The sequence below is a fragment of the Biomphalaria glabrata genome, chromosome 4 (assembly GCF_947242115.1).
Source record: "Biomphalaria glabrata chromosome 4, xgBioGlab47.1, whole genome shotgun sequence".
Classification (NCBI taxonomy): Eukaryota; Metazoa; Mollusca; class Gastropoda; family Planorbidae; genus Biomphalaria; species Biomphalaria glabrata.
Genome location: NC_074714.1, coordinates 37,167,752 through 37,191,014, shown reverse-complemented (window position 1 = coordinate 37,191,014; position 23,263 = coordinate 37,167,752). Strand labels below are relative to the sequence as shown.

The following is a 23,263-nucleotide window of genomic DNA, read 5'->3' as shown; positions in this document are numbered from 1 at the left end:
CTGTTAAATAATTTCGGAAGGTTATATACCCGAAGTCATTTTGGGAATATTCTTGTAATTACGAAAATGAACGATCGGATAAAGACTACTAATCTGAAGAGTTGTTTTAGTGTTCTGTTAGTTCTAATTGTAGGCCTAATTGTACATGTCGATTAAATTTAAAGTCTTTTAAGTCCTCCTACAGTCTAGACAAACTACAGCTCACGTCCGTCTTATAGTTTTACAATCTATCTTTTGCGTAAAACTATTGTAGGCTTACTATTATTGGCTTGGAAGAAAGTCTTTGCAATGTAACTTCTCTACGTTATAGGGTAAAACATGCACTTAGTGACAAAGTAAAATGGCGCATTTTTTCTTATTAGACTTAAATCATGGCATTAGTTTTCTAAAGAAACGTTTCCGTGCGGCACCTCTGTTACGCCAAACAATATGCTCGTTACCCATACGGGATACGTGCCCTGCCCAGCCTGACAGTCGGACTATAGGAAGTTCATACCGGCTTTTGCCATCCATCCATCCTTGTGGTACTATGGCCTGCTTTTACACATCCATCCATTCAGATCTCTCCTGGCCCTAACTCCAAGCTTTTTACCGAGGTTTATAGTTAAATCAAAAGAGGCTGCAGTGTACTCAAACTCGTTGACCGCTAGATGGATATCATGTTTAGTGTGAGCAAGTAAGGCGTAGAGAAGCTGTGTTATGACCAGTTCCTTTGTTTTGGTACAGGAGAGGTAGACACTGAAGCATGAACACATGGTAATAATTCACCAGCAAAATAATAATAATAATAAGGCTTGTCTTAGAGTCCGAAAATTAATGAGGATTGCAGCTGTGACCTACATATCTTGCCACATCCAGGGCAAGCATAACCATTGTCCGCGATGCTCGATTAAGATTTTCTTTTAGCGTCTGCGTCTGTCCTCGGCAGCAAATTTTCTTTTGGTCTCAAATGTGTATCCGCGGCCTTTGTATAGAGGGAATTCTTTAAGTCCGACAGTTACGCTGGACAGAGCAGTATCCTATATGGGAGACGAATCTTAGACGAACGCATGCCAAAGGCAGTGTTTTTTTTGGTGAGCTAAAAAGTGGTTGACGTAACACCGAAACCCTTAAAAGACCAGCTTATGGCGCAAACTTGACTTAGCTGACATAGAAGAGAGCACATGGTTGCATGCAACCTCAGAACGAGACAGCTGGAGGTCACCAGCAAAATAAACAACAAAGTAAAAGGTATCTACACCGCTCTACACAATTAAAGTGTAAACAACTTATTAAGCACTTAAAACACAATAACTAATCATATATCGGCACATTTAATTTCATTACTTTTCTTTCATAGTTCTATAATAAATCAATCTACATTAAGATGGTGCGCAAATGTTTCATTAGGTCTATTGATTCTTTAGAACTCGTTATTGTTTGCAAAGAAATATTTTAGTGTACTGCGGTAAGCCTAGTGACGTAAGCAGCGTTTTTCCCGTTTACGTCATGGAAAATTTTCATTCATAAAACATTCTAGCCAAAACTAATTTTTCGATAATGAGGCATTTTCAAACCGATATAACGGTCGACCTCGAGTTTTCCCGATGTGGCCAATGAGTTGAGAATTTTTTTCTCACTATTATGCACATACCATGAACTTTTAAAGAAAATCGTTAGAGCCGTTTTCGAAATAAAATTTATATATATATATAAATATAAATATATATACATACATACATACATACATACAAGAATTGCTCGCTTAAGAGTATAGGATTTCACTTTAGTGCATTACACAGCTTCCAAAACCATACAACTTTAAATGTCAATTTACACATGAAACAAACAAAAAAGGTGAATGAGATCCACTAGTTTCAAGGAATTCATTCTTCTCTGTGTTTCGATCATTTTCACTTACTATAAACTTTGAGTTAGGTCAGACTTGTTGTCATGTCTGCAGAATATGGGTGGTAGACATACTAGTGCTACTATATAAAGTTGGATAGTGTTACTATATTTATTTTTATTTGTATAATGTCCTTTAAGGACAAAAAAATACTCATTGATAGCACTAAGAAAAATGAAAGGAACATATTTGGAAGGAAAAAAAAAAGTTCAGAATTCAGAAACTCAAACGAAATTCAGAATAAAAATTTTCCATGTGTTTAAAAGAACTTCAGAAATTTGAAATGCAAATTACAAAACGAATGGAAACTAAAAAGTTTAAAACCTAGACTTTAGAAGTGAATGAGTCCTTTCATTGTAGTTTCTGTTCATCGTCGCCTCCATGTTTTTTACATTTCTTTTTTTGTTTTGTTTTTACAAAGCTTTTATCAACTCTGTCCGTCTGTCTTGTAAAATTTTGAACACGATATTTCTCCCACATCCAATCTCGGATCAAGTTGAAACTTTGCAAAATTTTTCATTGGTGTAACCAATACATGAATCAATTTAAAAACAACAACAATTAGTCAATGTATTACTGGTTAGTATTTTGTTTGATACCAACAGGGTAAACTAATCCTTCAGTATTCACTGATATGGTTAAATATGTCAGGTTTTGTCCCCTTTTAAATAATTGTGCACGTTAGTTCTCCCACACCCGTTCTTGAATCAAGTAGAAACTTCAAAAAATTAATTATTGTACCTAACTAACAAGAATCAGTTTTAAAAAATAACCAATTATTTAGTCTATTAATTATTGGTAATTAATTATTTTGTTTGATTTAAAAAAAAAAAGTGAAATAACTTCATTTTTTAGTGATATAGTTGTAAGTGCTCAGCTCTTTCTCTTAGATCAAGATAACGTTTAAAATTTGCTTTTGTAATTTTTATTTGTAAGAACTCCAACTTTTCTTTATATGTTGTTTAGATGTATGTCAACTAATCTAGATCTTTACACATTCGACTAGTTTCTACTTAATTGTGACTATTACTTAAGTATAGTCAAGACTAGTAGGAATGCAAGATGCAGGTTTTTACATAAAAATAAGAGCTTGTGTGCCACTTAGTGGTCCATGTAGAGATCATGCGAAAGAAGCGCATATAAATTGGTCAGTTTATGGATGACGTCAGAGAAAGCATGTGTTGGTCAGTGTAATGAGTACACCAGAGGTCAGAAGATATTGGTCAGTTTGTAGATTACTCCAAACGAGGGGAAGGCTTTGGTCTGTTTATGGATCATGGAGAGGGAGGGGACATGTTTCAATGTGGTCTAGCTCCAAACCGTTCACTTGCTGGTGCAGTAAAGGCGTTTCTTACGTCGGGGAGTGCTCGGAGGCGGAGGTCGTGGAGTTCAGCGGTACATTTACGCATAGACCAGGGATGGTGTGGTTACATGCTGTGAGCGGGTGCTGCTGAAACGGTCCGCTATGTTGAGCAGTTATTTAAACTCACTCGGCAATGTTTTCCTCTCGAAATTCGATCGGGGGTGGTGGTGGTGGTGGGGGCATGTTTGATGATAATGCGTTTAACCTCGAGATCGAAATTCTTTCTCAGAGCTGTGCTGGCATTGAAGTTTTTCCGCGGTAAAGTTTGGGTGTGGGGGTGTGTGGGTGTTTTTTCTTTTAAACCATTCACGATGTTAACCTAAACGTTTAGAGAACACTGCTCAAGGTTTCTGTAGAATGGGCACGTCCAACTTGGTACAGAATGGAGAGAGGGTGGGGGTTGGCTGGAGGTTATCGTTTTCTTTTTGTTTTGTTTTTCAAAGCAGCCTCTGACCTAAAGGAATTCTAGTGTTTACCTTGATGTACGCCAAGCAAGACTGACATAGCTCAATGCTGGAATAATAAGCCCCCGCATACCTGGGCAATGAGAATACCACGTGCTAGCCTTCCATGGCTCGGTTTCCCCTCGATGGTTGCTTCTATTTTATGACCGCTGTGTGAGTGGAGGGTATGAGCGGGTCTGGAAGGCGAGGGTCAATAGGAATACAAGTGACGCTTTTAAATACACGCTGTTGTGAGCAAATATAATCTTTGAAACACTTGGTATCTTTATGGATCGTCTGCTGATATTGGTTGGAGAGAGTTTCGGGCTTGAAGTTAATTTTCTTGGTTTTTGAAGGCTAACGTGTTGCAATGTGACCTTTTCATGAGAGGCTGGGACGATTAATATTTTGATGGGTGGCTGTGATGATTAGTGTTTTGATGGGTGGCTGTGATGATTAATATTTTTAATGGGCGGCTGTGATGATTAATGTTTTGATGGGTGGCTGTGATGATTGTTTTGATGGGTGGCTGTGATGATTAATGTTTTGATTGGTGGCTGTGATGATTAATATTTTGATTGTTGGCTGTGATGATTAATGTTTTGATTGGTGGCTGTGATGATTGTTTTGATTGGTGGTTGTGATGATTAATGTTTTGATTGGTGGCTGTGATGATTAATGTTTTGATTGGTGGCTGTGATGATTAATGTTTTGATTGGTGGCTGTGATGATTAATTTTAATGTTTTGATGGGTGGCTGTGTTTATTTATGTTTTGATGGATGGTTGTAACGGCTAGTGTTTTGATGGGTGGTTGGGATGACTAGTATTTTGATGAGTTTTCCTTATGCCTTGTGTTCTGCTGGGTGGTTGGGATAGCTCAGAAGTTGTTTAGTTAGTGTTTGTGACAATGATCGTGTTGCTCTATGTGGTGGAGATTGTTATCGTGTTATTGTTAAGGAGCTGGGATGATTGTTTTATAGCGTTTAGGGTGATTGGTTGGATTAACCTCTTGCTGTTGGGTTTTCTCATGGACAATAGTTTGTTTAGTGTGGTGCTAGTGACATTTAGACTTCTTGTTAGTTGCTCACATTTCTACTTGGCGTTAATTGTTAGTTAAAACATGACATTAAAACTTTATTTACTAAGGTGTCAAGATGTTCCGTTCGCATTTATTCTTTTTTTTTTTGTTCCTGACTTGTTCTAGAGATATTTATTACCAGCCTTTGATCGTTGGTCGTTTGTTCACAATATAATAGTTCAAATGTATGATGTCAATATATTTTCGAGGGTGCCGACGGATAAGCTCTCAATACCAACAAATCAAATACTCTGCCTGAGACTATTGAGTCCTATGCAATTATTGAGGTCTAAACTGCTTTGGCTGACAGGTGAAGAGGGAAGGCGTCCCTGAAACTTTGTGCTGGCAGATGTGGCTTGTCAGCCTAGAAAAAAACACCTCATCTTGGGAGAAAAAAAAGAGGGGGTGGGGTCATCCTGACGCTCTGCATTGTGTAGTTATAAACAGGAGTAAGGGGAACAACTAGGATTTGAACCTAGTCTTAACATATTCATGCGCTCTTTGTTCATCGAAGTATACAATGGATACATGTTCGCACAACTGACTTGTGGTTTATGAAAGCACCTATGAAGGATTGTTTGGCCATGAATGTTTAAGTGTTCACATTTCCTACAGTTGTGCACTTCTCTACTCTGTTCAACTTCTCACTTAGTTCCCCTTGGCATGATGGACATTTTTGTTAGGATTTGGTCCAAGCCAGCCACGCACAAATCTTGGCCACCCTCTCACGCTACGCGTATCATTTTTAGTGGAGGGGATGAGGGGTTTGAAGGCTGGGCAAACCATAACTCGGTAGCCCAGAGAGCGAGAGAGAAAGAGTTGATACTTCCTGTCCTCCTCCCCCCCCCCAATCAATGTACTGCTCAAATAAACATTCCGTGGCACGTTGCCAGGAGACTGGACCTATACCGCTGCGCTAGGAAGTGATACGCTGAGAACGCCTTGTATGGAGACGTCAGAATAGCTCTATGGTTCTTGAACCGATTTTTAGTTTATCCACGAGAAAACAGGCCCCTGGATTTGTGTGCGTCAATCGATTTCACTTAGCCAAATTCAAGAAGGAGAGAACGATGAAGTATGCAGTGATTTCAATTGTCTCTAGCTAGACAGTGTGTGTGTGTGTGTGTGTGTGAATGTTTAGTGGTGTGAGTTTCACGGCCCACGACGTGTTACCTTAGTTTTAGTGATGGAAATCACTCGAACTTTCCTTTTTATCCACAACCACGAGACTGTACTCAGTGTTTATTTAATCGTAAAGAAAAGTTTCGGCTGTGTTCACGTGACCAAGACCGCCTGACTGTTGACAAACTCTCAAGTTATGTAGCAATGTAGCGGTTTGTTCCCCTGAGATCGCATTTCCGGGCTTAGGTAAATCATTCTGTCCACTGACCAGCAAGCCTGCGGTCAACTTGAACTGATGGACTCCTCAGACTCTCTTTACACTTTTCCTTCACTGGGCCTGCTACGGTAGACTGGATGAAAGCGTTGACTTTATTGGGATAAACTGAATTTGTAATGTACTTTCTTGACATTTGTATATCTGAAGTGACAACACTGTTTAAAGAAATACTTGGCAAAAGTATCAGCGAGACAGCTCATTGCAAAGCCGTTGTCTCTGAAAACGTATTTTGGAAGTCTGGACCAAATCCGTAATCAAATCATAATCTCCATTTTATGTTCTTCTTAACACGAAGATGACATGGCCATTGTAGAAGCATGTTCGGTCTGTGTACCTCATTGTGGAAGTATGTTCGCTCTGTGTACCTCATTGTAGAAGTATGTTCACTCTATGTACCTCATTGTAGAAGTATGTTCGCTCTTTGTACTTCAATGTGGAAGTATGTTCGCTCTTTGCACCGCATTGTAGAAGTATGTTCGCTCTTTGTACCTCATTGTAGAAGTATGTTCGCTCTTTGTACCTCATTGTTGAAGTATGTTCACTCTATGTACCTCATTGTAGAAGTATGTTCGCTCTTTGTACTTCAATGTAGAAGTATGTTCGCTCTTTGTACTTCAATGTAGAAGTATGTTCGCTCTTTGTACCTCATTGTAGAAGTATGTTCGCTCTTTGCACCTCATTGTTGAAGTATGTTCGCTCTTTGTACCTCGTTGTTGAAGTATGTTCGCTCTATGTACCTCATTGTAGAAGTATGTTCGCTCTTTGTACCTCATTGTAGAAGTATGTTCGCTCTTTGTACCTCATTGTAGAAGTATGTTCGCTCTATGTACCTCATTGTAGAAGTATGTTCGCTCTTTGTACCTCATTGTAAAAGTATGTTCGCTCTTTGTACCTCATTGTAGAAGTATGTTCGCTCTATGTACCTCATTGTAGATTTATGTAATTTAGAGTCGATCTATTTGTTGTCTAGCTGGCTGATTGGCCGTTTAATGTTCTTACTATATAGGCCATCAAAACATGATACAGTTTAATCAAAGACGGGAACAAAATTAGTTAAAATAATTAAGTAAAGGAAAAACACTGTACATCCGGTGTATAGAGCTATTTATATTTGACAACAACAACAACAAAGACTCAGAATTGCTAGTAAGTCGCAATGGCTTGAACCTAAACAAGTTTTCCCCCATATTTTCATGGTGACGAAAGACTTTTCTTTAATCTTCTATCACTTCAGTATTGCCCTTACCGCACAATTAGTTAATTAACTATTGATAATAAATTGTTTTGTTTTGTATCTCGAACAAGGGAAAGAAATTTGTCTGACTGCTGAAGTGGTATAAGTTGAATTAGTCCCCCATATTTTTTGTAGAAAAAAAGTTTAAATAAGTATAAAAAACTATTATACCTATTTTCTTAAGCAGTTCCCTTGCATATTTTGAAAGCTAAAAGCATGAATTTGCGCTAAAAAAATTTGGTAAATATATTTCTAATCGCACATATTTATTATTGTTAGTCTAGATCTATTACAAATTTGATTATATGACTGATCCAAACTAACTGATACCACTACAAATAATATAAGAATTTTAAAAAAGTATTTTAAATTTATTTTTATTTTGCTGTGGTTGTTTTTTTTTTTTAAATGAACTGTGTGCTGTATCCACCACTAGAATGCCCAAGGCCTATCTAGCTTGCTTGGGAAATGGCGTGCTCTATTCGTCTGCGGTTGGGATGAGACGAATCAGGACGTTTTGGCGCGAAATGTTTCCATTACATGGTTATATTCGTTTTATTTTTTATAGAAGAGTAATACATATCTATGTTTTGTATTTGTGTCGAACGTATTATTCATGTAGAATTTTCAATTATTTTGATATTGCCCAAATGAAAAGAAAACAATGATAGAAAAAAATTGATGCAATGTTAAGTGGAAACAAAAATGAATTATTTAATTTATAGGAGAGAAAACTAATTAATGTCATCATGTGCACACCTTACGTATAGCTTATGGGGGTGTGGCAAGTATATTAATATCATGGTCCCAGGTAGAAATCTTACCTTTACTACTTTTGATATTGAGGATTCTAACATCCAAACAAACCTCCCACAGGATGGCAGGGGATTGCTGCGGGAAGGGTTTGAACACGGGACTTACGAGACTATATCACACAATCAGGCAGCCATCCCTAGTTCCGTAGTTCACACTATGCTCATTAATAAATGTGTTATTATTTATTGCATGTATATGCGTGTTTGTGTTTCACCTATGTTGGCTTCTGCATGTTTGTTTTTAGGTGGAACATTTTTATTTTCAAAAATATTTCAGAAATTACGCTAATTTACAAACAAAAAAACAAACAATTGAAATAATAAATATAGAAAAAATTCGATACAATTTTTCGTTTACACAAAAAATGTTTTATTTAATTTCTTCAATTTATGGTATATCCAGATATATATTTAAAATAAGGTTGTTGTTTTTTTGAAATAGAAATCAATAGACGTCATCTAATGCGTGCGCCTGGCAGAACTCGCATATAATTTAGGGGGGGATAGAGAAGCTAGTTATTACCATGGTCTCAGGTAGGAATAATCAGGCTTATTATATATTCATGAAATAATCGAAACCTTAATTTTAAATAATTCGGTGGATGGGGTAGAATTCATACTATGTCATACTATACATACAGTAATGTAGTTTAGTGAAATAAACTTTATTATAAAAGCTACTTGTTTCTAATATCCTAGTAAGAATATCTCGCGCCAAAGCCTACCCTGCGCCAAAACGTCACGTACCGATTAGCACAATATATATGCAATATTCGAAAAAACATTTGACAGTAACTTAACTATGGAAAGACAATGTGTGAACATGGATCCCAGATACATGTACTATACATAAGACTTCTACATTTTATGCTTCAAGACTAAACAAGATTATGAACAAACCAAAGCCATTCTGATTAATTGTTGGCCTGAACAAGTATTTTGTCCGTTAACTGTACCTGACATTGGTTGGTAAAAATAAAGGTGCTTGGTCGTGTTTCTTGTCACATGACACCCTCTTTAACCGTGGGCCACAGAAACAGATGACATTTACACCATATCCCTTATGCTTAGATGTAGATTTACGTTTTAGTCGTTCTCGGCTGAAAATAGTTATCTTCCTACCTGCACTTTATGATAAATTAGGATTATTAATTTGAGGAAAACAGCTTATTAATCATTCGTGAGCTCAGTTGACTAGTAGTAGTATTTTATCTGCTTGCGTTACACATGAATACCTTGGAGAGCAAGTGTTATTGTACAAACTTGTTAAGTCATTCTGGAACTTTTCTAGCTGTCACCTTGTTCCATTATGTCCACTGAAAACACCCAGTCAACTCAGTACGCTCATCACCTTTGGTAGATGACTATTAGCGGAATGGCGTGAGTTGACTGCTGCTAAATAGTTCATGGTTTGCACTGGCCTCACCTTTGTCCTCTCTTCCACTGTTGAGCCATCACGACATTGTGCGCCAATTAGTTCTTTGCGTGGCCCTTTTGTTTTCTTAGTGTACAGGATTAGAGCTTGTCAGTGAGTCTGTTGTTTCAACCCTGGTCAGTTTGTTATGCTTCTAATTCCCCTGGTTTCAGAGCGTGCCACGTTGTTTTGTCTTCTTCAAGCTGGACATTGGTAGAGAGCAGAAGAGAGTTCACTTCCTTCAGGTTTTAGGTCTCATTGTTGTCCGTTCTGGGAAGTCACTAAATAGCGAAAGTGATAAGCACACCAGAGTATAGTAAAGGATAATGTATATCGTCCCCGGATGAGAAAGATTGAATGAAAAAAGTAAAACTTAGATCTAGTTTTCTTGAAAGATTAGTTTTAAAATGTATTGTCATGTGCTGTACTCTTGTCGTTGTCCAGACATTTCACAGTTTAACTGGCCATAATGTGTTTTTTTTTACTCCGAATGTGAGCTTACTTTTTAAATCTAGTTTTAGTACGGTGAGGAGATTCAATAGAGTAGTGTGTTGATTCGTAACAGTTTTGTTGACCTTGATCCCCAAACAAAAGAGGACTGAGTTTCCAATTATTTTGTTTTTTCTTCTTCACCTTATGACCTTTTTGGACTGTCTTGACACTGTCTCTATAACACAAGAACTGAGACATTGTTACATGGACCCAACAATCATGTCACATCATATTGACATACTACAATATCATGCATAGCTACAAGTGGACCAAACAATAATTTGACATCGTATTGACACCATAGCTAGAAGTGGACCAAACGATAATTTGACATCCTATTGACACCATAGCTAGAAGTGGACCAAACAATAATTTGACATCGTATTGACACCATAGCTAGAAGTGGACCAAACGATAATTTGACGTCATATTGACACCATAGCTAGAAGTGGACCAAACGATACTTTGACGTCATATTGACACCATAGCTAGAAGTGGACCAAACGATACTTTGACGTCATATTGACACCATAGCTAGAAGTGGACCAAACGATACTTTGACGTCATATTGACACCATAGCTAGAAGTGGACCAAACGATACTTTGACGTCATATTGACACCATAGCTAGAAGTGGACCAAACGATACTTTGACGTCATATTGACACCATAGCTAGAAGTGGACCAAACGATACTTTGACGTCATATTGACACCATAGCTAGAAGTGGACCAAACGATACTTTGACGTCATATTGACACCATAGCTAGAAGTGGACCAAACGATACTTTGACGTCATATTGACACCATAGCTAGAAGTGGACCAAACGATACTTTGACGTCATATTGACACCATAGCTAGAAGTGGACCAAACGATACTTTGACGTCATATTGACACCATAGCTAGAAGTGGACCAAACGATACTTTGACGTCATATTGACACCATAGCTAGAAATGGACCAAACAATAATGTATTGACATCAGCATTGAAGAGTTTTGTTTCTTCAAGGGATTATTTCCAGGCACAGATTGCACAATACATTTCCTTGATGAATATTTAATAAGTAGCTCCTAGGCACAACTTGTCATTTCTCAAGAGATCAGTCTACGGTCTCGAGCGCTAAGCATTTGCTTATTGACCATTCAATTAAGTTTAGCGCTACGCCTCCGCTTGTTTAGAAGCATACATCAAGGATGTGAATAGAATATGTTAGAGTGTTGATGTAAGGAAGGGAACGCAATGTGCTATCATTTCTAGGATTTGTTGAAATATATCACGTGATCTGTTAAGCCCAGTCTTCAGAGTCAGCCAGCAAATCCCGTTTTATTAGCTGATTTCTGAAGTCTTGACATTTGCCGCTCTGAGACCTGGGTGAGGGAAGGTAGCTATTGATCTGGTGCCACGTGTGTGTACACACGACACGGTGGAGCACTTGTGTCTTGCTGTGGAAATGGACATCCAAGTGGACTGTGGGTTCTGTGGGCGGGCGAGTAGGAGCGTGAGTGTCCCCTGGGGAGGTCACGGTCTGACACCTTTGTTTGACACTGTTATTTGGTAGCGAGTCTTGTGTCGAGGTTTTGGACAAAGTTAATCTCTTAGTGATGTGATACTCTCTCTGCCTCTTCTTTCTATCACTCGCGTTAGCATCCCATTCGCTTCTCTGAACTCTCCATCTTTGACCTCCTGATCCGTCCTGTTCCTTATCTGAACTCTCCATCTTTGACCTCCTGATCCGTCCGGTTCCTTCTCTGAACTCTCCATCTTTGACCTCCTGATCCGTCCTGTTCCTTCTCTGAACTCACCATCTTTGACCTCCTGATCCGTCCTGTTCCTTCTCTGAACTCTCCATCTTTGACCTCCTGATCCGTCCTGTTCCTTCTCTGAACTCTCCATCTTTGACCTCCTGATCCGTCCTGTTCCTTCTCTGAACTCTCCATCTTTGACCTCCTGATCCGTCCTGTTCCTTCTCTGAACTCTCCATCTTTGATCTCCTGATCCGTCCGGTTCCTTCTCTGAACTCTCCATCTTTGACCTCCTGATCCGTCCGGTTCCTTCTCTGAACTCTCCATCTTTGACCTCCTGATCCGTCCGGTTCCTTCTCTGAACTCTCCATCTTTGACCTCCTGATCCGTCCTTCCTTCTCTGAACTCTCCATCTTTGACCTCCTGATCCGTCCGGTTCCTTCTCTGAACTCTCCATCTTTGACCTCCTGATCCGTCCGGTTCCTTCTCTGAACTCTCCATCTTTGACCTCCTGATCCGTCCTTCCTTCTCTGAACTCTCCATCTTTGACCTCCTGATCCGTCCGGTTCCTTCTCTGAACTCTCCATCTTTGACCTCCTGATCCGTCCTTCCTTCTCAGCACTCTCCATCTTTGACCTCCTGATCCGTCCGGTTCCTTCTCAGCACTCTCCATCTTTGACCTCCTGATCCGTCCGGTTCCTTCTCTGAACTCTCCATCTTTGACCTCCTGATCCGTCCGGTTCCTTCTCTGAACTCTCCATCTTTGACCTCCTGATCCGTCCGGTTCCTTCTCAGCACTCTCCATCTTTGACCTCCTGATCCGTCTTGTTCCTTCTCTGAACTCGTACATAAAGGAACTAAATGCATTGAGAATGTGGTGACATTCAAGACTTGTTCAGATCTGTTCTATCACCCTAACCCTCTCTCTCACACACTTCTAACCAAGAGAAACACCAACTTGTAGTTCATTGTGTCCCAGTTCTTCTCTAGGCTTAGAATGCTCAGTTACAATTGGTTGATATTGCACAGTTACAATTGGTTGATATTGCGTGAAGGATCGAAGGGCGTTATTACACACCCGATGGGCGTGGTTACACACCTGATGGGTGGAATCTTGAAGTTCAGAATTTGTCTATTTTGAACATCAGAAATGATGTTCTGTCTAGACTTGTCAGGGTGGACTAGGAGAGGTGGAAGGGCAAGACAATGAATTTGTTTTTGGTACATTATATCTCTCAAGTTATTTGGATTAGCTCAAAGGCCCGCCTTCACATTTTGTAGCTGTATAGAATTCTACGTACTGAATGCAGATACGTTTATGAACATTTGTTTCCAAGCAAGACACTCCGTGTTGCTACAGAATTGGTGTGTATGTGTGCGCCGTGAAGGGTGTGGACACATCTACAGGAGCCGCCTTCGAGTTGGGTCTACCAAAAACTCCCGTTATTGTATGCTTGATTTAGCCTGATGCCATAAGTACTCTTTAATTCTCTGTATCTAAACCTACTGTATGTCTTGTTCTCTGACAGTGTGACAGGGGGTGAGCTGTTTGACCGTATTGTAGAGAAAGGAAGCTACACAGAAAAAGACGCCAGTCTTCTGATACGGCAGGTCTTGGAGGCAGTGGATTACATGCACGACAGGGGCGTGGTTCATAGAGACTTAAAGGTAAGTGCTTTCACAAGGTGGAGACAGGTTTATTTCTTAAGACACATTTTTTTCGACACTATTTCAACACATAATTACAACTATTTTCAAGGATTCAATTTTTTTCTGCTGTCTACAAAATATGTACAAAAAACCGAATCAGTTAGATTGCTTTGAAACATACCAGCTGTTCTAATATATGTGTGTCTGTCTTCTGTTGGCTAGTTATTTTTTGATGATTGGATTTGCTTCTAAGAGAAATCTTTACTATAACATTTTATAGGACTGCTCTGAATGTGATTGGCAGGCTGATAGAACAGCGGTCTAAGAGCAATAAATTATATTTAATTTTTTTTTATTTTTAGTACAATCTACAACAAATTGTATATTAAAAATGAAAAAAAAAAGGGCTTCAAATAAAATTTTAAAGAACGGCCAGGTACTTTAGAGGAACCTCAGCCCCATTGTTCCTAGTCCTTTCACCATCGTTAACGAAAATTGATCTTTTTTAGCGGCTCACGAAAGGACGCTATTAGTTTTGTGCGGCCTGTCTCTCCGTCCGTCCCGTTTAGATCTTGTAAACTAGAAAAGATAGTGAAAATCCGACATCACAATATTTTAGACCATTCAAAGTTCTGATGCAACGGCTACTTTTTTCTTTTCTGAAAGCGAAAAATCTATTTTTTTAAATCACTTATGCAAGCATTTTTTTCCCATAAAAATACACCACTTTCACAACTATCTGCTTTTAGTAGTAACAAACACTGTAGGGTCAAAACAATTGTAACACATTTATGGCAATGGTTGTAGATTTTTTGCCAATTTTTAAAAAAATATTTTTATAGTTAAGTTATGTAAGTTCTGTTATACTAAATACTATATTTACAAAAAAAAAATTGTTTACCATTTTTTAAAGAGAAAAAATCTATTTAATATGATTTAGTCAGACATAATTTAAAACAACAATTAACAAGTAGTTTTTCATATTATTACTGTAGTATTCGGTATCTACCACAGAACACCTAACCAAAGAAAATTTTTTTTTTTTTTTATTTTACGGAAATGTTTTATTTTTTGAGGTATACGAGATTGGCCCTTTGCAAAACAATTAGATCAATTAGACTCTCATTATAAGACATCAGTTAGGCCAGGTTCACATCTAACTTCACATTCACTTTCACCTATCCTTTGGTCTACTGGACTGCTGGGGCACCACAAAAGATCTGTTTACCTTTTTTCTCCATTATTTTCTGTCATTTCTCTTTGATAGAATTTCATTATCATAATATTGAAAGCTGCCTTTTTACCTGCTTTGGGGGCCGATTTTCAGTTTGTGTTCCCACACAAACTGTCTTTGTAATCTTGTTTTTTTTTTTAAATTTATATTACGCAACAGTAGTATGTTTGTTTTTTAATCTCCTTTCCTATTCTTTCTTTCTTTTTTTTTGTTTTAAACATTCTCTAAACACTTTAAAAAAAATGTTTTTTTGTTTGTTTCGTTGTTTACTTCCTTCTAGAATGTAGATAGACACATCTTAATATGCTCCCTGCTACCCTGTCCTTCTAGAATGTAGATAGACACATCTTAATATGCTCCCTGCTACCCTGTCCTTCTAGAATGTAGATAGACACATCTTAATATGCTCCCTGCTACCCTGTCCTTCTAGAATGTAGATAGACACATCTTAATATGCTCCATCCTACCCTGTCCTTCTAGAATGTAGATAGACACATCTTAATATGCTCCCTGCTACCCTGTCCTTCTAGAATGTAGATAGACACATCTTAATATGCTCCCTGCTACCCTGTCCTTCTAGAATGTAGATAGACACATCTTAATATGCTCCCTGCTACCCTGTCCTTCTAGAATGTAGATAGACACATCTTAATATGCTCCCTCTTACCCTGTCCTTCTAGAATGTAGATAGACACATCTTAATATGCTCCCTGCTACCCTGTCCTTCTAGAATGTAGATAGACACATCTTAATATGCTCCCTGCTACCCTGTCCTTCTAGAATGTAGATAGACACATCTTAATATGCTCCCTCTTACCCTGTCCTTCTAGAATGTAGATAGACACATCTTAATATGCTCCCTGCTACCCTGTCCTTCTAGAATGTAGATAGACACATCTTAATATGCTCCCTCCTACCCTGTCCTTCTAGAATGTAGATAGACACATCTTAATATGCTCCCTCCTACCCTGTCCTTCTAGAATGTAGATAGACACATCTTAATATGCTCCATTCTACCCTGTCCATCCAGTTCTCGCCTCTTGGCTAAACCTCCAACTCCCGTGTTTTGTTTCTGCCAACTCTTCCAGTTTTCACTTTCTAATGTCAGCGCTTTATTTTTTTAAATTGAGATCATTAAAAAAATATCTTTGATACTTAGTGTGAAATAATACATAGGCATCCAGCGGTTATTTGATGATAAATTTGATATTATCGATGAAATGATCTACAATTTCAATCTTAACTGTAGCAGCTAATGATTGAAGCTATATACCTATTAAAGAAAGTTAACTTCCTCTTTCAGACCTTGCGATCTATAGTGCATATAATCTGTTTCTGTGGCCCACCGTTAACGATGGTGTCATTTGGCCAACACAACGACCAACCGACTTTACTTCCACAAGTAATATAAGGTACTCGTTACAGCTGGGTGGACTCGGAAGCGCCCAAATATCTCGAAATTATATGTCCCAGTCTTCACCAGGATTCGAACCTGGACTTCGGTTCGTAAGCCAAGCGCTTTACCTCTCAGCCACCGCGCCTCTAAGCTAATTGAGGAAAGTGTCTTGCTACAAATTATCTGGCTACCAAATAGACTACTATGTCTGGCTATCTAATTTGGCTCACTTTACTGACTCTACCTAATCAACTACATGTGTGGGCTACCTTATCGACTTCTTCCAAATATTGTCAAATGTTCTAATGGTCTGTCAAAGATGGTAGCCCTGTCAAGATATCAGACTCTTACGTGAAGGCACACAGTGGACACTGCTCCTATTATTTATGTCCACTATCTACAACTGGTGAATTTATTCTGCCACATCTTGTATCATACAAACAGACGTAGTATCTCGGCAGGCTAAAAAAAAAAGGTTGGTCTTGACGGATTTGAATCGTAGACGGGAGTGTTTTTTTTTTTTAGAAAAAAACTCTGGAAGATGCCACCGACTGGCTTGAACATTGCCTATATGTGCTGCGGAAATCAATAATCTGCCGGCTTGGTGACAGATGTGTGTATGTGTGTTGGCTAAGGTGAGGATGAGGCAGAGGGAGGGCGCCAGGCTGGGGGAAAGAAAGATTACCGCATGTCTGCTAGAGGACAGTTGATCGGCGACAGCTGGCGCCATGAGATGTTTGGCATTACAGCTCAGCCAAGGAATCGTCTTTTAAAAAAAATGTACATGTCTCTTTATTGATCCATGAAGAGACATGACCTATCACATGACATTTATTCAATTGACCTAGATGTCACTTGGTCACATGGGCTGTGTCATGTGACCTATAGTTCACTTGAACTGTATGTGACATGGCTAGAAAATATGACCCCTTGAATGTGTCACTTGCCTAGGTACCAGATTGATACTAAATCTCATGGTCTGGTGGTACGCGCTGTGTCATTCGATAGTCACGATGGTCCCGGGTTCGAAACCCCCCCTCCCTCCGCCATCCCCCCGTCATCCTGTGGTACGTTTGGGCTAGGGTTGTAATATCTTCAGAGTTCAATGAACATCCGAAACGACTAAAAGCAAACATTCATTCTTATGTTGTTTTTTTTTCTCTTTGGTTTTTCTCATGGCCTAAAAACGTGATTTGTCTTATTCTCTGGCATCACTTAGTATGGCACATGACCTTTGTAACACATGGCATGACCACTCTCTATGTCTTTATTCTCTGGCATCTCACTTAGTATGGCACATTACCTTTGTAACACATGGCATGACCACTCTCTATGTCTTTATTCTCTGGCATCACTTAGTATGGCACATTACCTTTGTAACACATGGCATGACCACTCTCTATGTCTTTATTCTCTGGCATCTCACTTAGTATGGCACACATTACCTTTGTAACACATGGCATGACCACTCTCTATGTCTTTATTCTCTGGCATCACTTAGTATGGCACATTACCTTTGTAACACATGGCATGACCACTCTCTATGTCTTTATTCTCTGGCATCACTTAGTATGGCACATTACCTTTGTAACATATGGCATTACCACTCTCTATGTCTTTATTCTCTGGCATCACTTAGTATGGCACATTACCTTTGTAACACATGGCATGACCACTCTCTATGTCTTTATTCTCTGGCATCACTTAGTATGGCACATGACCTTTGTAACACATGGCATGACCACTCTCTATGTCTTTATTCTCTGGCATCACTTAGTATGGCACATGACCTTTGTAACACATGGCATGACCACTCTCTATGTCTTTATTCTCTGGCATCACTTAGTATGGCACATGACCTTTGTAACACATGGCATGACCACTCTCTATGTCTTTATTCTCTGGCATCACTTAGTATGGCACATGACCTTTGTAACACATGGCATGACCACTCTATGTCTTTATTCTCTGGCATCACTTAGTATGGCACATGACCTTTGTAACACATGGCATGACCACTCTCTATGTCTTTATTCTCTGGCATCACTTAGTATGGCACATTACCTTTGTAACACATGGCATGACCACTCTCTATGTCTTTATTCTCTGGCATCACTTAGTATGGCACATTACCTTTGTAACACATGGCATGACCACTCTCTATGTCTTTATTCTCTGGCATCACTTAGTATGGCACATTACCTTTGTAACACATGGCATGACCACTCTCTATGTCTTTATTCTCTGGCATCACTTAGTATGGCACATTACCTTTGTAACACATGGCATGACCACTCTCTATGTCTTTATTCTCTGGCATCACTTAGTATGGCACATTACCTTTGTAACACATGGCATGACCACTCTCTATGTCTTTATTCTCTGGCATCACTTAGTATGGCACATTACCTTTGTAACACATGGCATGACCACTCTCTATGTCTTATTTGTCCAGGCTCTGCTGTTGATCAATCTGTCAAGACTTGAAACAAAAACAACTAAACAGATCGCCACAATCCACATCCGGTGAAAAGAATACGTCATTTATTTTTTTTTTACCATCACCGTCGCCATGACCAAGACAGGCTTGCATCTTGTCCTTCTTTTTAAGGTGTGCTTAGCACCCGAACTCTATTCATCACGCTATGACCAGGGAGTCATCGCAAGGCGCGACATTGAATGGCGGCGAAATTGCAGCTCTCATCGTGGCGCCCCGTCGATGGAAACAGATCTTAAGGAGGCTAAGCATTCGATGTACATGTCTCCGAGGTGAAGGCCAAGAGTCTCTTGTTTCCCTCTGACCACTGGGAACCAAAATCCTTTATTGGTGGTCATATTGTTTCACGGGGGCCTGGCGTTAGCTGCATTTCTCAAAGGGCTTGATCTCAGCTTTTACGACGATATTAGCTGACAGTGGACCATCATTGTTAGAAGCCTTGACCAGTGGTCGTTCTTACTGATGCAAAGTCCGTTTGTCAAATCCTTTGGTTTGAAGTTAAAAACATTAAGATACGATCCCACGAGCACTTTGAGACTTCGAGTATTAGAGAGCCGACCAGACATACTAGCTACTAAAGTCTACCCCACCCTCCCCCTGCTTGGCTGTGGTGGGATATTGATTTGGTTTTGTTAGATAATAAATCTGGTATTGATCTACTGTCTGGACTCTTAATGCCGTCAAGATGCACTGGCGTGACGTTGATTGTCTCTCAGAATGAATATAATTGAGTTGCTACATGATCTGACTTTGATCTAGTTATTATTAAACAGTGATTATTGTCACTTGGAGAGGTCACGTGTTACTAATCTCGACGGGGTCACGTTGGCTTTGATAACCTTGGGGTGGGCTGCATTTTGAATTTTCATCCAACTTATCAGACGAAGCCAGGGAAACATTTTCATTATAATCTAGTCTAACCGCTAGTAAGGTATTCCTATTAAACAAGGCTGATGTGCTAGTAGGAGATAAAATGTTGTCGGTAATACCAGCCAGAACTGTTTAGTACTACTTACAATAAAGATGTTTGTTTTTAATTCGCTTTATGGGCATAGTACAACATTTGATGTTAAGGACGTTCCTTTAAAGAACAAGATAATTACGTGGCTGTCAATCTAGTCTTTCATGTTCAGGCAACCCGTTTCATTCTTTAGTATAAAAAAAAAGCTCTTATAAAAATTCGTCCTACCATATGGAATAAGAAATATCTTTAGCTTTGTGTGTCTCTTGATTATTTTTTTTTTAGAAGAAACTAGTAGACCTACACAAAATATCCACGATAAACTGTCAGATAACGAAGACAGTCCTGGCTGCAGACACACTTTAGAGGAGACAGTTCTGGTTGCAGACACACTTTAGAGGGAGACAGTCCTGGTTGCAGACACACTTTAGAGGGAGACAGTCCTGGTTGCAGACACACTTTAGAGGGAGACAGTCCTGGTTGCAGACACACTTTAGAGGGAGACAGTCCTGGTTGCAGACACACTTTAGAGGAGACAGTCCCCTGGTTGCAGATACACTATAGAGGGAGACAGTCCCCTGGTTGCAGACACACTTTAGAGGAGACAGTCCTGGTTGCAGACACACTTTAGAGGAGACAGTCCCCTGGTTGCAGACACACTATAGAGGGAGACAGTCCTGGTTGCAGACACACTTTAGAGGAGGCAGTCCCCTGGTTGCAGACACACTATAGAGGGAGACAGTCCTGGTTGCAGACACACTCTAGAGGAGGCAGTCCCCTGGTTGCAGACACACTATAGAGGGAGACAGTCCTGGTTGCAGACACACTTTAGAGGGAGACAGTCCTGGTTGCAGACACACTTTAGAGGAGACAGTCCCCTGGTTGCAGACACACTATAGAGGGAGACAGTCCTGGTTGCAGACACACTTTAGAGGAGGCAGTCCCCTGGTTGCAGACACACTATAGAGGGAGACAGTCCTGGTTGCAGACACACTTTAGAGGAGGCAGTCCCCTGGTTGCAGACACACTATAGAGGGAGACAGTCCTGGTTGCAGACACACTTTAGAGGGAGACAGTCCTGGTTGCAGACACACTTTAGAGGGAGACAGTCCTGGTTGCAGACATACTTTAGAGGGAGACAGTCCTGGTTGCAGACTTACTTTAGAGGAGACAGTCCCCTGGTTGCAGACACACTTTAGAGGGAGACAGTCCTGGTTGCAGACTTACTTTAGAGGAGACAGTCCCCTGGTTGCAGACACACTTTAGAGGGAGACATTCCCCTGGTTGCAGACACACTTTAGAGGGAGACAGTCCTGGTTGCAGACACACTTTAGAGGGAGACAGTCCCCTGGTTGCAGACACACTTTAGAGGGAGACAGTCCCCTGGTTGCAGACACACTTTAGAGGGAGACAGTCCCCTGGTTGCAGACACACTTTAGAGGAGACAGTCCTGGTTGCAGACACACTTTAGAGGGAGACAGTCCCCTGGTTGCAGACACACTTTAGAGGGAGACAGTCCCCTGGTTGCAGACACACTTTAGTTTTCCGTCCTGAGATCTAGACATAAGTGTGCGAGATGAGGGCGTTGCTACGACATTACTGGCACATATATGTCGACTTGACACTTGTGACTTTAGACTCTTGACAAACACTGAAACTGATGTCCATCAACATAAGGAAATCGTATGAAACAATACAAATGAACCAGCTTCAGATTCTATAATACACATTCCTATTTGTATTTGGAGATGCCTAGATCTTGGCCTGTTCCAAAACATGAAATGTGACTTGCACGTCTTTATTGTTTTCATTTGAAACCTTAAAAGTATCAAGATCAGGATGTGAGAAATATACAGCAGTGATACTAGTAAACATGTTTTAAGTGAGAAGCTGCATTGAAAGAATGACAACCGAATTTTCGACTAAAGTTTTCCCTTGACAGACATTACGACTGTTTGGTGTCGGTGTGTTAATGTTTTGATCAGTCTGGAGTCCTTGGAGATGACAATGCCACGAACATGGTCGTAGTGGCTGGAAACAAAATCTGTTTTTCCCTTTCTGCGATGTATTGGAAAGTTGACTTGAAACTTTTCGTTTGACTCGAGATTTCTCAATATTTAACAATTCTGCGTGGTTTTTTTTTTTTGTTTTTTTTTTTGTGAAAGAGAACTTAAAAGGGCATAAGACAGCCGCGCTGTTTGACTTGATGTATGGACTTTGATTGGGGTCACGTGACTTTGTCCGTGGACTAGGAGGTTACTCACGGACGTCACGTGGGCACTCATCAATACAACTAATCAGACTGAAGTATCCCAGTTAAGCCCCATTTAGATGCTTAGCTCAGGTGAGCCCGATACCTCCGGTGGTCAAGCTGGTCAACTCAGTTGACCGTGTTAGAAAGTTCCTCTATTGCCCGCTTGTATTGTACCCATAACTACTAGGTAATTGCAGTACTGTTCAAATGCGGTGCCATTATGGACTGGAGTGATACTCTGCTTTGGGTCTAGAACACTTGAACGGATGCAGTAGCATTACGGTCGTCTCGTCACTTGTTGTGCTTGTGTGTGTGTCGCCATCAAGCTGTCTGTCCCGTGCAGTGCGATACCAAACACTGGCATTGATCAGCACACTATCAGACAACATGCACACATACACACACACAGCGCATTCTCGTTTGTTTTGCTGCTACAGTATCTAGACTCAAGTCATTCGAAAACATCTTCCAGTTGTGCCCCTAGCTTTCTAATGACTTCATCGGTCTCTTTCTTACTAAGAGCCTTGTGCTAATGCAATTACTTGGCATCATTTGTCTTTTTCCCTATGTCGATACTTGAAGAGAGAACCTTGTTTAAAACAGTTTGGGTCGAAGACTGCTTAGTTTTGTCTCCAAGTCTTGTGTGTATGTTGGTAGGCTTTGTTGACACTTCATCTGGACTAGAGAACTTAGTACTCTCCTTGTATAGGACGGGAAGAGTGGGATAGTCAAATATCGATCCCGGATACTAAAACATTGTTCCTGATTTTGTTTATCTTTGAAATGTTTCGATGCTACGTGATGTGTGCATGCACGGGCCCTGATTTTAAGGGCTCTCGATTGATTAGGGCCTGTGTGAAGATCACCCCCGCCCCCCCCCCCCCAAAAAAAAAAAAATCCGTTCAATCACTTTAAAGTGTTGTTAAGGGTTGTCTGTAAATGTAATCAAATCAATAGCATACTTGGAACACTTAATGAAGGAGCATCCGCTTGTGTGGTCCAGTCGGTCCACACGCACGAACATATGTAATTGAGTGCAACATGTGTAGTCAGACTTTCGAGTCACCTTTATTACCTACTAACGGTGATCCCATCCCAATCCTTTCTTTGGACAACTTTTTATAATGCATCGAGTGTAATTTCTGTAACGTTTGTTCTAAGCTTAGTTGGTTAGAGCGTCAAGCTAATAACGCTAATGTGGTGGGTTCGATCCCCTTAGTGGCTACATTTTTCTTTCTCTGTTTTCCAATCCTATGAAAAAGAAAATGAGAATCGCTTTCAATTTAGCCACTTGTTTATTTTAGGGCCAAATCTGAAATAACAAAGTAGGAAATGATTTTTAACCACCCTCGAAAGCGGAATAGCCTCTACTAGTTTTGTGTGGTCTGTCTGTCCGTCCGA

The 23,263-nt window shown here is 40.0% G+C and overlaps 1 protein-coding gene across 1 annotated transcript in view; it reads left to right on the top strand.

Annotated features, from left to right (window-relative positions):
- The window catches only part of LOC106070996 (calcium/calmodulin-dependent protein kinase type 1-like), a 52,751-nt gene that overhangs the window by 18,077 nt on the left and 11,411 nt on the right, over window positions 1-23,263 (top strand). Inside the window, exon 4 of the mRNA XM_056027861.1 lies at window positions 13,400-13,538. Coding sequence (XP_055883836.1) covers window positions 13,400-13,538 — 139 coding nt within the window. The remainder of the gene's footprint in view (window positions 1-13,399; window positions 13,539-23,263) is intronic.